Source organism: Triticum aestivum, chromosome 6B (genome assembly GCF_018294505.1).
Source record: "Triticum aestivum cultivar Chinese Spring chromosome 6B, IWGSC CS RefSeq v2.1, whole genome shotgun sequence".
NCBI lineage: Eukaryota > Viridiplantae > Streptophyta > Magnoliopsida > Poales > Poaceae > Triticum > Triticum aestivum.
Window position 1 is genome coordinate 713,904,990 of NC_057810.1, and position 15,585 is coordinate 713,920,574.

Consider the following 15,585-nt stretch of genomic DNA (forward strand, 5'->3'; position numbering starts at 1 on the left):
GAAAAGCAAAGCCCAATCCCGGCCCAAATATCCTTTTGGGCTGCAGAACAAAGCCCGAGCCTGTCCCAGCCCGTATTTTTCGAGCCGGGTCATTTGGGCCGGGCTGCCCATGATCAAGTTTAGAGGAGTACTACGGGTCAGCGTTGTATAAACGTACACAATGCAAACCCTTCATTTTCCAATAAAATATATACTCCCTCCGTCCGGAAATACTTGTCATCAAAATGAATAAAAGGGGATGTATCTAGATGTATTTTAGTTCTAGATACATCCCTTTTTGTCCATTTTGATGACAAGTATTTTCGGACGGAGGGAGTACATCTTAGTGGAGGTAAACGAGTAGTAAATGACAACAAATTGCGCCAACGAGAACATCTAGATGGAAGTGCGCAAATTAAATCCGACGTTTTCATTAAAACTGAAGGTGAAACCAATCGATCGAACTTCCCGCGTACACCTCTATATAAACGCACGCAGCAAAACCTTTCTTCCCATGCATGTTCCCCATCCATCCATCCATCCCACCACCGGAATGGCTGAGCACTGCAAGATTTCTCCTGCCATTGTAGCCGAGTCCGAGGAAAGATCGTATGCCTTCAAGATAGACGGATACTCTAGAACCAAAAGGCTGATCAAGGACTACGAGGGCGTGACATCCCCCCCTTTCTGCGTCGGAGGTCACGACTGGATCCTGAGGTACGTCCCCAAAAATGGAGTTCTAGTGTCCGTCTACCTGGTTCTCGATTCTGCCGATGCAAAAGACGTGAAGGCGAAGGTCAGGTTCTGTTTACTCGACAAGGACGGCGTCCCAGTTCCATCGTACAGCCACACCATCCCTGAACATGTCTTCCCAGGCAAAGGATCAGCCTGGGGCGTCGTCAATTTCATCAAGCCGGAGGATCTGGAGCGATCGCCGCACCTGATAGACGACTGCTTCACCATCCGGTGCGATGTCACCGTGATGAAGAAGTTCAAAGGCAAAGAAAATGGCCAGTTCGTTGTGGTTCCCTCGAGCGACTTGCACCGACATCTCGGCGACCTTCTGAAGAGTGGGGATGGAACGGACGTGACCTTTCAAGTCGACGGCAAGACCTTCTTGGCCCATCGGTCCGTGCTCGCTGCTCGGTCGCCTGTGTTCAAGGTGCAGCTCTTCGGCGCCATGAAGGGGAGTTCTGATGATCAGATTATAGTTGATGATATGGAAGCCGACGTGTTCGGATCCTTGCTCCACTTCATATACACCGACTCCCTCCCGCAGATGAGTCATGAGGGAGACAATCAAGGTGTGGCAGCTAGCCACCTCCTTGTAGCGGCGGACAGGTATGATGTTCAGAGGCTGAAGCTTATCTGTGAGGATAAACTGCGCAGCTACATTGACTCCAGCACTGTGGCGACCAGTTTGGTTTTGGCTGAGCAACATAGCTGCCATGGTCTCAAGGAAGTATGTTTGCATTTTCTCACTTGTCCTTCCAATTTGGAGGCGATGATAGCAAGCGATGGCTACGAGCATCTCAAAAGCAGTTGCCCATCTGTTCTCAAGGAGCTGATTGCTAGACTCCTGCCTGCTGAACTGAAAGCGGCAAAGGATATTTTGATGGCAATTTAGTACTCGTCCTAGGAGAATTAGAGAGCTTTGCTATGCTGTGGGTCATGACTAGCCATCATCATCTATCGATGGCATGGTTTACAATGTATGCTGCAATGGATTTATATATTTTGGAGGTTCAGTGTTGCAATCATAACATGGAAAATAATATCAATATTATAGACAATAATAATTCCATTACTTAACACGAGACTTGGAGACTTATGTTGGATATTTTGCTTATTAATAATATTGGTCGTATGCATCATTCAGATGCAGAGGCTGGGGCATACCCCACTTTTCGAAAAAAATACGCGACAACATCTTTTACAACCTAGAGTTCACTTCACACGGAAGAGAAGTGGTAAAGCATTTGAATCACTCGAAAGATTTCTTGAAGTTGCCATGGCTGCTGAATTGCTGATGGCTTGGCCCTCTTCTCTGTGTTCTGAATATGCAGCAAGTTCCTATCGAGGAGGATAGAAGACACACTGTCGATGAGTGGGTGAAGTAAAGAAATCCCCTTGTGCACAGAGAATAAACTGATACCACACATACAACCCACAGACTCTGCAGTGTTGAACTCATCAGATGAATATCCCATTAGCATCTCGCAGTACCAGTATGTGACAATATTGTCAAATACCCCTATATACTGTTAGTCTTGCACATGACAACAGCTTGTAGGTTTTGCAATACTACATATGACAACATTACTGTTCTACAGCACTGTGCATATGTTGGCGGTAAAAATATTAATAACACATAATAAGATAGTCGCTAAAAATTGTTGGTAAGTTTCATGAAGAGGATTTGGAGCTCATGGAGTCATGGGTGCTCCACCCTCTATATGAACATTAAATTCAAAATAATACCGGGAAAAATTGAAAAAACTCTGGATTTTGGGATATCAAACCCGGGTACCCAATCTACTCTCTTATGAAGTTTCGTGAAAAGATGACATCCGATGCTATTCTCAGTAAAAAAGGACAGAAACTCCTATGTATAAAAAATTCTGCTTGGATGGATCGTAGGTCGAACTGTATTTTCTTCGCCATGGATACATTTTCGGATATTTTTCATGAAGTTTCACACGGGAGTAGATTGGGCACACAAGTTTGATATCCCAAGATCCCTTTTTTTTGAATTTTCTGGGATTTTTTTAATTTAATATTCATATAGAGGGGTGGAGCACCTAGGAGCTCATGTGTATTTTCTATAAGTTGCATGCCTTGATTGTCCATTTGTTCTATGCAGGAGAAGAGAAGACATTGCGAGTGAGGCCGTAGACATGCATGGCATAGTGATAACACATTGCAGTTTCGAGCTCATCGGATGAATGTCCGGTTGGTGTCTGCCAATCAGTGACAGCGTTATCAAATATCCTCATACACTCTTGAAGTCTTGCTCCTGAGTTCTCACTGTAAATCCAGAATTTTTATTTTATTTTTTGCACGGGGACCTGCATATTATTTCAGTGAAAATTTAATCATCTGAATTACAGAGGATCCATGGTCCAGTAAGGCCCTGGACATGCAAAGAAAGGAGTAAAAAAATAAGTCCCTACTTTAACAAATTATTATGACATGAATAGTGGAACCCAGCATAAGAATGCGGGAAAATTATGTCAACAACGTACTTCAGCGCATGTGCTACTGCAATCAAGCTCTCTTAATTTGATTCTCTCATCAAATGAACGTGAAAAAAATGTTGTTCTCATAATTGCAAATACTTATGTTGATCATATCATCTGTAGAGACCAAACCTTTCAAGAAATCTGAGGGCCATTGTATAGAGGACTAGTGAAGGAGATAAGGCTAGGCCCAGTTCTTTGGAACGAGATCCTCTGACTTAGATCGATCTACTGCCGAGGGAAGTAGTACGCGTTGCGTCGTCCGTTGGCGATCTGACGACTAGTGTGAGGTGCGCTCTTTCCTTCTCTGTCGTTGGTGTCCACCCGAACACAAGCAGCCCATCCGGCCCAACAGGACGACACCCATCGATTCATCGCCTGAGCTCTCGTCTCGTTAAAAAAAAGAAACTCTCGCCTCGCCTTAGGGTTCGCTGGCGGGGAGGAGCAGCTCCGGGAGGACGGGACGCCGCCTAGCTGTGGAGGCGGCAGACAGCCGCTGCTTCGTCCAGGTGTCAGGGCGCCTACCAGTGGAGGCAGCGGAGCCAGCAGCTGCCTCGTCCAGGGCGCGATGCGTCGGAGCTATCGAGGCCGTGGAGAGATGGCGCCGTCGAGGCCGTGGAGCTGCGGAGCCGGCGCCATAGACGCCGCCGAGCTGCCGAGGCCACGAAGCCAACCTCGTCAAGGCTTTTGCGGGCCATCTGCTCTGCTACTTGTACTGCGTCTTGATGTACGAATGTTTTCAAAGTAAAAAGAGAGAAGCTATACAACAGCATTTTGAATGAATGTTATGATTGAATTACCGTTCTAGTTTGTACTTCTACATTTGCAGAATTGGTCCGACTTGAGTGGTACTTGTACATGTGCAGAGTTGAGCAGATTTGTATGGAAAATGTTCCTGCATTCTTGAATGTTTGTTTTGGCTGAAGAATTGTTCCAGTAAACAGAGTGTGTGTGCAAATCGGACAGAACTGATAGAAATGCACAGAATTGAACGGTTGTGATATAAGGTTGTCAATTTGAAAGCATATAACATGTGTTGTTAATTAAAGAGGATAGCACCTGCTATTGACAATTTGTGAGCATGTCCTTCCAATAATAAAATGATTTGCATGTCATAATGCCTGCTTTGGCTGCTGAATGTAAATGAGCATGTATACAGAAATTGCAGGTGCATTGAACAAAATAGATGCCAACCCACGGAGTATATCTCTGAAATGCATGAAAAAACTGATTGGTCAACTAGAACCTAAACTGAACTGAATGGCCAAATTTCACAAAACCATGCTTGTTTGTGCTCTCATTCAAGTAAAGAGCACGTGGTTGCCCAAAAACAGTAGCACTTCACCACGACCCAGTAAATAGATCATCCGTAATTGGTCCCTGGAAATTGAATTAAATAAGTAAGTATTTATAAGAATAATTGCCATCCCCTAAATTTCTAGACTAATTATATGGGCAAGATTACCATCAAAAGTTGAGTAAAGCTAAGATTGCCCTTGTAATCTTGAGACTCTTTCATATTGTCCTTGTAAACTACTAGGGGCCGCCACTCGCCGTCTCCATCGCCGCTCCTCGCGCGTCTGCCTCGCCGTTCCCCGCCGCCCGCCGCCCGTCCTCGCAGTTCTACATGCCGAGGAGGCTGTAGAACTGCGTGTAGTCGCCGCCACCCGCCGTCGTCGTCATCGTCGGCGCGGCGGCGGCGGCGGCGCCGCCTCCGCCGTCGCCGTCCCTGCTGCATCCCTCCCCCGGTTGGCGGCGGGTTGGACGGTCCGGGGGCGTCCTCGTCATTGTCGCTGTCGAGGATGACGATGCCGTGCTCGTCCTCGCGCCCGCGCTTGCGGGCTTCGATCTCCTCCAGGGCCCGGCGCTGCCGGACCATCTCGTCGTGGAGGTAGTCGTCCCGCCCCACTGCAGGGCGTCCTCGTCGGAGAAGCCGCGCCGGGCTATCTCCTCTTACTCCGCGGGGAGGCTGGGCTCCGGCTTGGGCTCGACGAGGACGAAGCGGCCGGTTGGGGGGGGGGGGGGGGGGTGGAGTCGCCGATTCGGACGCCGGAGCTGCGGGTGCACGCGTTGACCGGCGTGTCCTGGGGCTCCGGCTTGATAGGGCGGAGGCAGGGAGAGTCCACGAGCGGTCGGAGGAGGAGGAGGATGCGCCGGGCCGCTCCATACGCCTCGTCGTCCAGGAGCTCCCACGGCGGCGAAAGAAGGTCGGGGGAGCGGGATACTCGAGGCGCAGCGTGTTGCCGCCCTTGATGTACTCGAGGACGGCCTCCAGCGTGCGGCCGGGAACGCCCCACCACCGGCGCCGGCCCTCGGATTTGAGCCTGCCGGAGGGCACGACGCCGTTCGTCGCCTCGAGCTGCTCGGCGTGTCGGCGGCGGAAGTAGGGCTCCCAGAGCGGGCTGTCAGGGGTGTACCGCGGGCCTTCCCTCGCCGCCCGCGGCAGGGACGCGCGGATGCGTGCGATCTCCGCACGCCGCGCCGCCCCGGTTGGTGGTGGTGACACCGGCACGCCGCCAGCACTGATCCTCCACGCCCCGGGCACCCGCATGTCCGGCGGGGCCGGGTACTCGGCCTCGAAGAGGAGGCGAGCCTCGTCCTCGTGCAGATGGCGGCGCCCGAAGCCATTCGCCGCCGCGCCGTCGCCTGGGAAGCGCTCGGCCATCCTTTTGAGCTGGAGACGGCGAGAGGAGAAGGCGGAGAAGTGGGCGCGTCGGCGGTGAAGTGTTTGTGCGTGTCTCCGGCACGCTGGTTCTCGGCTTATATAGGCGGAGGCGCCGCGCCGTGGGCTTGGCCGGCGCGTTACGCGTGACGGGAGGCTTGGCGGGCGAGGGGACGCGCGTCGCCCGGCCTTCACTGCCGCCGCCCGTGAGGCATCAATGGAGGCTGACCGGCGCGGCAGTGCGCGCAGCTTTGACATTGATTCGCCACGGGAAACGAGGCGATGAGGACGACGAAGCGGCGAGAAGCGAGTCGAGTCGCTGACACGGCTGGCCCACGGCGCTTTTGCGCCAAAAAATATTCGCCCGGCACTCCCGAGCGCCCCCCAACGCACCGGTTTTGAGTTGGGTCCGCTGGCGCCAATTTCGGCCCGAGTCGGCGAAAAATGGGCCCCTGGGGGCGCGACTGAGCCAATTTTTTGGTGCCGGCGGCCGAAAAGTCGCCTGGGAGGCTTTGTTGGTGACGCGGCCGGAGATGCTCTTAGCAGGTCTGTGTTAAGTCTATGCCAAACAGTCAGCTAGCGCACACACACAGCTGCATTGGAAGAAGGCATATACAGTATATAACTTCTATCATATCACACCGGAGAAAGGCACATTGTCAAGGTGACTACATCATACTACATCCATCACAATGGAAAAAGAAAAAGCACAAGTATGCATGTCAAAGACTGACGACTGCTATCACACTCGGGCAGTTTATTAATCACAACAGGAGGAGCACATGCATGGACACTTTCAGGAAAAGGACATTTAGGTAACCATAAATAAAAGTGAGAATGATAAACACACGGATTTAAACAAGCAGCTAAGAAATGACGCAACGGAAGAGCGCACCCTTAAGGCAAATGAAACGGACTTGAACCTGCAATTTTCCACAAGCACCAGCTCTTAGGCTATGGAAATCTCTATAGAGCTCAGAGGAAGGAGGGCATGGGGCACTTGAGGGTGCGCTGGTGCTTGTGCTCCTCCATCTTGCTGTTGTCCTTCCTCTGCTGCTTTTCCTTCTTCACCTTTCCGTCCCATCTCTCCGCCTTCTTCAGGATCTTCCAACCTATGATACCTCTCAACCCAAGTCTCCATCCCCATGAAGGACCACATGACCCAGATCCAGGTACCAAACAGATCACCTTCACCGAGGCCCTTGGCGTGCAGGTAGCCCCTGCATCTGCTAGTAGAATAGCATAGCAACTCCATCCATACTTTTCCGATCACAGACCACCTCTCCTCCTCGCCTAGCTCCATGAGTGCCTCAGCGAGTTTGCATGCATCGTGCATCAGGGTGTCTTCTGTTTTCCTTGCCTTGAGAATTTCCCGTACGAGAATTTCTTCTTTGTCAAGCAGTACCTCGCTATCCTTCAAGAGCAGCTCGATGTCCTCAATGGCAAGGTAGAATAAGGCTGATCTGGCGCCAGGAATCAGCATCTCAGGATGAATGGAAAACAGGTGCATCATGTAGTTGGATATGTCCTTGCTCATCCGTGCTGCTTGTTCTCCTTGTGGTGATGTGTTGACGGAGTAGACGCAGAGGTCGGTAGCAATGTGCCACACAAGGACGCTCTCGTCAAACTGCATGCTGACGCTCCATCCTATCCGTTCCATCATACCGTGGCAACTTAGGATCCACTGTCCCCTAAAATTATTGAATCTCTTGTATCTAGCAACATCTCCCTGGATGTACTCTGTCCACCCAAATTTCGTATATGAGAAAACTGCCCATATAATGCCGCTCAATGAATCTGTCTCCTGAATGCACGCATGTTTGCTGACGAGCTCCCTTAGAAAACTGAAGGTGGCAAGTTTCATCAAAATGGTGGGCTTCTTCTTGTGTGCACAGTAGGACAATAGGTTGTACTGCGGAACCATCTTCTGTATACTAACAATTGGCCCCATGCATTTTGGGCGGCAAAATAAGAAGTAGAACGCCATCAACCATGGAGAGAACTCCTGCACAGCTGAGTGACAGAAGACAATGTATGTCACCCAGATGTCGTTCACACTGTAACCATCCTTGTGGCTCCTGGCGAAGAGCACCACTGAGGCTATAGAAATGGATGGTAGCACCTCTTTCTGGATTGTCCACTGGCTAAGCTTCTTTGGCGTTCGATTCATATTGCCTTCAATATTATTCCACCTACTTCTATCAATATGTTGTTTGGAACATGGCTTGATGGGGTAGACTTGGTTTTAGCAAGACTCATTCGTGTTGGCGCGTGTGCCTTGTTATGGGCAGTATGGAACTGCAGAAATGATTTGGTTTTTAACAGAGCAACGAACTTTCATTTTTTGCAGGTTATCTTCAGGGCCACAGCGTTGATCCGTATGTGGTCGCTACTCACTCCGATGGAGGACAGGGGGCATTTGGCTACTGCGTCTACCCGATGGGAGATGGTAGCTCGGGTTATTTTCAACCGGTTTGGATGGCGGTCATGTAATAGGATAGGCATGTAGTGCTCCTATTTTTTGCCAGCCGGTTGTGGCTTTATGTTTACGCTCGTCTGAGCGGCTTGTCGTCTTTTTTACTTTAAACCTGCTGAAGATTTTGTGACACTCTCTATTTTAATATTATGAGCCGTATGCATCTTATTGATGCAGAGGCTGGGGTTGCACCCCTTTTCAAAAAAAATAAAAAATTGACGCAATATACCGCTAAGAGGACTGTTGGCTGCTCTCATTCCGGTATACATGGCTAAGTATTTTGTGTGGATGTAATTGTGTATGGTGTTGGTTCCACTCGAGCAATCAAGCTTGATGAATTGCTGCAGCTCCCTTAGCCGAGCAGAGTATGCCGTAATGACTTCAAGAAAATAATTGGTGTGACCGATTCCTGATCCCAGGATTCCCATAACGTCTTCAGCTGTCTCCGTCTGCGTTGCCAGCAGCACAGACTTGCTTGCTTCTTCAACAAACTTGTGGAGTGATTCTCTTTCTTGTCGTTCCCTCCATCCAACCATCTTTGCTTCTTCAAATTTAAAGAAATCGCTAGTACACCATGTCCACAATGAAGCTACAATTCCTCCTTTTCTTGGCCGGAGAGAGCTCTCTGCCTTGAGGGTATTGATGCTAGCTCTCCTTAGGAGCCATGGCTTCTGGGCAAATCTGACGATGCCAACTATGAACTGCAAAACCGCCGCCGCCAGCAACTTCCCCCCTCCCGACCACCACTTGCAGAAGACATACAAAGCGATCGTTACCTGAGTCATTAGTGTGAGGACATGCCGCCGCCATAGCTCATTGTCTTCGAGGCTGTAGGCAGTCACGCTCCACTGGCCGCCAAGGTGGACGAGGAGGATGGGTGCCCATATGACCTCCAGACCTCTGCTTCCCCCGTCCACCGCCAGCTTCTTCTGGCGACCGAAGAGGGTTGCGAGAGCGTAGATCGACAGGGCATCGCTGCCTACGTACGCCAACCATAGGAACACCCTTAGCTTGGGCTTGCGACGCAGCCTTTCAGCGTATGCGACGAACATATGCATCAAGAGGCTGCCTAGGACGAGGAAGCGCAGCTGCCACTCCTCCCACCATTGCATAGCACTTGAGACATCCATCTGGGTCGGTGATGTGTGTCTCTCTCACTTTCTTGCTTTCTCTCTTGCTTGGAAGGGCAATGGGGCTCTCTCTCTCTCTCAGACGGCTAGATCGATGTGCACACACAAAAAAGTGAGATGTGGAACCATTCCAGACTCGGCCGCTTGTCCTAGGAGTATTGTTTTGAATCTGAGCACAGGTTACTGCCAGGCTGGAATAGGTATTTCCCTTGACGACCTTGACTAGCTAGTTTGTGCATCAAGCGGTCTACTCCAACGGTTTTTTTTCCGAAGGATATCAACTCCAATTGATGGCCTAGCAGTTAATTTCTGGCGACCTTGAGTAGCTAGCTAGAGATGATTTTACCTCTTGCCCTTGCTTTGGAGTCCTGATATAGAGGGTGCTTGGATTCAAGGGACTTATTTTAGTCTGACTAAAAATAGTTTCCTTAAGAGGCTAAAGTTCCAAGCACCACTGACTAAAGAGTGGCTAAAACTAGTCTTGAAACTAAATTTTTCCCAGTTGCCCATGTGAAACAATGATAGAAAACTCATCTTTCCCAGGAGTATATTTGATTGAAGTCAAGTCGTCTTGCCTGGCCATATATTCCTAGTATTTTCTTTAGTTCCATGTATTGAAAGCCAGGTCATTGCTCCCCGCAAAAAAAAAAAACCAGGCCATTGCAAATTAAGAAAAGACAATGTCTACATGTCACTGTAAGAACGGAAATCTTATGGAATGAACGTTCCCATATATTTTCTCAGCACGACACACTGAGCACCGTTAGAATTTGCTGCCTGCTGCACATACGCATGGCATCATGTTAGCAGAACCAGGTGAACACGCCCGTGCAGCGTCACGTCATTCAGACATCACACTGTGACGTCCTTGTAAGAAAGCCGGATTGATGACAGTACATGGCAGCACATAGAATATACACACTACTCAAGCTGTCCATCATGTTCGTCACTTCGTCATTAGTGCTAATTAATGATCAACATGCAGATGCATGTGTCCGCTTGAGTTGGAATCTCAAGCCGCTTCTTCAGCGCAAAATGTCAATGCATTTGTTGGGTTGCTAGCTGTTTGTGACGATCTAAGGCCCCTCTCAATGCTCCAACTTATACAGGTGCTAAGGCTTAGGCAAAAAAGATGATGCATGTGTAAAGGTAATTAAGAGGAGAGAGATGGGCATGGTAACTCCAAGAAGAAACAATGCCAGGCGCGGGAACCTAGGAAAAACACTTATTAAATGAAAGAAGTCCACCAATGCATGGATAACTTTAGTTGCTAAACTATTAAATGAAGAATGCTTAGCTATTAAATGAAGTACAACAAGTTAAGCATCATTGCATTGGGGACTTTAGTTGCTTAGCTCTTTAATGTGCTTAGCACCTCATTTTAGCACTAGTGCATTGAAGGAGGTCTAATACACCGTCCAAGCGGATGCTCGGTCTTGGGTCCTTCTTTCTGGAAATTAATTGTCTTACATGCAATAATGGAGTATTCATCTAACCCAATGCAAACCATTCATCTATCGCTTGCTTTTCTGCAGCGATGTGGTTACCGTTGGTGGCAACGAAGCAACGGCAATCAGCTGCCTTGTCTACTCTGAGGCTGGTCATAGTGGGAGTAACTTAGATAGTAACATAACGCATGTCAAGATAAGTTTGTCTATGTGGCATGTAGTTAATGAGGCGAGAGTTGTTTGGAGCAACATAATAGTAATATGTTACCATCACATAACACATCCCAAGGCAAAATGAGTACACAAGCTAATAAATACAATAAGCTATGACACTATCTCTATGTTACTCCTCATTATATGAAGGTAATAACATAGAGTAGTGTCATATGTATGACACTAGTGTAAGTTACTCCCCACTATGACTAGCCTGAAGCTGGCCGCCAAGGAATTGGCTAACGAGGGTTGAGTTTTTGGTTACATGCATCTGTGCTCGTCTGAGTACAATTCTGAACTCAGTGCCTTCTACATTCTGTGTTTACGTTGTTACATCTGGGGGCTGCCCATGTGAGACGGAACCTATTATTTGTAGTTGTCATGCTTGCCGATGGCTCTTCTCTAGTCTCTGAATGCGCAGCAGGTTCCTATCCATGGGCACTATGAGCTCGACGATGGCATGGTTGCCGATAGCCCTACCCTCTTCTCTTCTCCCCTATGAGCTCGATGACGACGTACGAGGGCTACCATGGGCCGCATTTCATCCGGAACGAATCCGCACAAAAACTCCGAGTGGCCGTGCGGCCTCCGGACCTCCGTTTCGGGACACAACCGCTACTGACGGTGAGGTATCGTGGCGTGCGGTCGCGACTGTCGGACACTTGGATGGCGGAGGGAGGTACAAAATCCGGACACGCGGGAGAAGAAGTGGCTCAACACATTCGCCATCGTGGAGGAGGTGCGTGCGTACAACATCATGGCGGTCCGCTACCTCGGGAGGCGAGCGAAGCTTAACTGCCCCGTTGACGCCCCTGCTGTGGACTCCATCGCCCCTCCTATTGGTATGGTCACCCGTTCCGAGGAGAAGAAGCACCGCAAGGACGAGAACTAGCTCGAGGTCGAGCGCGCCGATGCAGCCTTCATGGTTGAGCTCAACTTGAAGAACCTGCAGCTCCTTGCCGAGAGCCAAGCATGGTTCCAGTCCAAGAATGACGAGATGTTTGATGAGCTCTTGGTTGAGCCCTCCAACGAGGAGGAGGAGATGTCATCGACTTGGCCTAACACCAACGACGATGAGGCTGGCCCCTCAAGTGGGAGGGGATGATCCCTCTCTCTCCGGACTATTGTGCCTCTCAGACGACTCTGACGCGTACTGCCCCTATGGCGGTGACGACAAGTAGTGCTGTTGTAGTATCGATGTATGAACTAGTGACGAAACGTCTAATTATGCTACGGTATGATGTGCAAGCTTTGTTTAATTATGCAATCAAGTAGTTTAACTTTATGTTTGAATTTAATTCGGGTACAAAATTTTTTAACGAGTTAACTTATGGGATTTCGGCCGGGAACCATTTTTTAACTCCTCAAATTAAAGGAGTTAAGGCTCGAGGAGGCATTTGAGAGGCTAAACTTTATAAGTTCAATTAGAGATATCTAGTACCAATCAGTCGGAAGACACATAAAAATGAGCCGACGTCCTTTCTGGATCCCAGTGGAGTTTGGAGCGTGTCGTCTAGGAGGAGTAAACGGAGTCCAAGGTCTAAACACATTTTATTAATTAATCAAGAATGTTCATAGTAATACAAGCTAAGTCCGGGGGATGAAGTAGCCAAACATGGTGGCCCCTCTCAATACTAAAAGTATGTCTAGCAAGGCGCGTGCCTCGAAGTTGGTATCTCTCCCTTCGAAGATGAAGGAGCAATGGTGGAACTGGCTCGAGGTAGCTAAGATCTCCTTGATGATGTTGGCGTGTGTTCCTCCAATTCCCTGCTTGATATTGTTAACAACACCCTGGCAGTCTGAGGCGATCTCTACATGAGATAGTGAGAGGTCTAGTGCAAGGGCTAGGGCCTCCCGATTGGCTAGCGCCTCCAACATAGCCGGGTCTGTAACGCCAGAGTACTTGATCGCAGATGCGCCTAGGAACATGCCCGCCGAATCTCTGCATACAACGCTGAAAGTACCTTCATTAATCTCGCGCGCTACCCCTGCATCCACTCTGATCTTGGCCACGCCCTGCATGGGTGGAGTCCACCTAGCCTGTGGTTGCCTTGCTACCACTTGGTTCGACATAGAAGGTTTCTTGGGCTTGCAATCTTGCAGTTCTTTAATACTCCCTCCGGTCCTAAATATTTGTCTTTCTAGAGATTTCAAATGAACTACCACGTACGAATGTATATAGACATATTTTAGAGTGTAGATTCACTCATTTTGCTCCGTATGTAGTCACTTGTTGAAATCTTTGGAAAGACAGATATTTAGGAACGGAGGGAGTATATCGAATGATGAAACTGTGGATGGCGTGTGGGTTTGAAATTTTTCTCACGAGGAGTAAACGGGTGGATTTCAGGCCAAGCATCAAAAAGCCCAAATCCCAAATTTCAAGACTGAGTCCATCCCAAAGCCCAAAAATATGTGTGTTAGCCTGGGCCGAACGCAAGCCCGAAGCCCAAAACTCCGGCCCAAATGATGCTTCCTTGTGATTTCACGTGTAGGCTCAACCTGAAAAGCAAAGCCCAATCCCGGCCCAAATATCCTTTTGGGCTGCAGAACAAAGCCCGAGCCTGTCCCAGCCCGTATTTTTCGAGCCGGGTCATTTGGGCCGGGCTGCCCATGATCAAGTTTAGAGGAGTACTACGGGTCAGCGTTGTATAAACGTACACAATGCAAACCCTTCATTTTCCAATAAAATATATACTCCCTCCGTCCGGAAATACTTGTCATCAAAATGAATAAAAGGGGATGTATCTAGATGTATTTTAGTTCTAGATACATCCCTTTTTGTCCATTTTGATGACAAGTATTTTCGGACGGAGGGAGTACATCTTAGTGGAGGTAAACGAGTAGTAAATGACAACAAATTGCGCCAACGAGAACATCTAGATGGAAGTGCGCAAATTAAATCCGACGTTTTCATTAAAACTGAAGGTGAAACCAATCGATCGAACTTCCCGCGTACACCTCTATATAAACGCACGCAGCAAAACCTTTCTTCCCATGCATGTTCCCCATCCATCCATCCATCCCACCACCGGAATGGCTGAGCACTGCAAGATTTCTCCTGCCATTGTAGCCGAGTCCGAGGAAAGATCGTATGCCTTCAAGATAGACGGATACTCTAGAACCAAAAGGCTGATCAAGGACTACGAGGGCGTGACATCCCCCCCTTTCTGCGTCGGAGGTCACGACTGGATCCTGAGGTACGTCCCCAAAAATGGAGTTCTAGTGTCCGTCTACCTGGTTCTCGATTCTGCCGATGCAAAAGACGTGAAGGCGAAGGTCAGGTTCTGTTTACTCGACAAGGACGGCGTCCCAGTTCCATCGTACAGCCACACCATCCCTGAACATGTCTTCCCAGGCAAAGGATCAGCCTGGGGCGTCGTCAATTTCATCAAGCCGGAGGATCTGGAGCGATCGCCGCACCTGATAGACGACTGCTTCACCATCCGGTGCGATGTCACCGTGATGAAGAAGTTCAAAGGCAAAGAAAATGGCCAGTTCGTTGTGGTTCCCTCGAGCGACTTGCACCGACATCTCGGCGACCTTCTGAAGAGTGGGGATGGAACGGACGTGACCTTTCAAGTCGACGGCAAGACCTTCTTGGCCCATCGGTCCGTGCTCGCTGCTCGGTCGCCTGTGTTCAAGGTGCAGCTCTTCGGCGCCATGAAGGGGAGTTCTGATGATCAGATTATAGTTGATGATATGGAAGCCGACGTGTTCGGATCCTTGCTCCACTTCATATACACCGACTCCCTCCCGCAGATGAGTCATGAGGGAGACAATCAAGGTGTGGCAGCTAGCCACCTCCTTGTAGCGGCGGACAGGTATGATGTTCAGAGGCTGAAGCTTATCTGTGAGGATAAACTGCGCAGCTACATTGACTCCAGCACTGTGGCGACCAGTTTGGTTTTGGCTGAGCAACATAGCTGCCATGGTCTCAAGGAAGTATGTTTGCATTTTCTCACTTGTCCTTCCAATTTGGAGGCGATGATAGCAAGCGATGGCTACGAGCATCTCAAAAGCAGTTGCCCGTCTGTTCTCAAGGAGCTGATTGCTAGACTCCTGCCTGCTGAACTGAAAGCGGCAAAGGATATTTTGATGGCAATTTAGTACTCGTCCTAGGAGAATTAGAGAGCTTTGCTATGCTGTGGGTCATGACTAGCCATCATCATCTATCGATGGCATGGTTTACAATGTATGCTGCAATGGATTTATATATTTTGGAGGTTCAGTGTTGCAATCATAACATGGAAAATAATATCAATATTATAGACAATAATAATTCCATTACTTAACACGAGACTTGGAGACTTATGTTGGATATTTTGCTTATTAATAATATTGGTCGTATGCATCATTCAGATGCAGAGGCTGGGGCATACCCCACTTTTCGAAAAAAATACGCGACAACATCTTTTACAACCTAGAGTTCACTTCA

The 15,585-nt window shown here is 48.9% G+C and overlaps 2 protein-coding genes across 2 annotated transcripts; both read left to right on the forward strand.

Annotated features, from left to right (window-relative positions):
* Positions 1-532: 532 nt before the first annotated feature.
* On the forward strand, positions 533-1,606 carry LOC123139411 (BTB/POZ and MATH domain-containing protein 2-like). The gene has a single exon (XM_044559218.1). It carries the CDS (start codon positions 533-535, stop codon positions 1,604-1,606), a length of 1,074 nt encoding a protein of 357 aa, XP_044415153.1.
* Positions 1,607-14,183: 12,577 nt separating this feature from the next.
* On the forward strand, positions 14,184-15,257 carry LOC123139412 (BTB/POZ and MATH domain-containing protein 2-like). The gene has a single exon (XM_044559219.1). The coding sequence runs from the start codon at positions 14,184-14,186 to the stop codon at positions 15,255-15,257; it is 1,074 nt and encodes a 357-aa protein (XP_044415154.1).
* The last annotated feature ends 328 nt before the right edge of the window (positions 15,258-15,585 follow it).

What these genes read in the sequence shown, in the direction of transcription:
- LOC123139411 (XM_044559218.1), top strand. Translation starts at nt 533, where the DNA reads ATGGCTGAGCACTGCAAGATTTCTCCTGCCATTGTAGCCGAGTCCGAG.
- LOC123139412 (XM_044559219.1), top strand. Translation starts at nt 14,184, where the DNA reads ATGGCTGAGCACTGCAAGATTTCTCCTGCCATTGTAGCCGAGTCCGAG.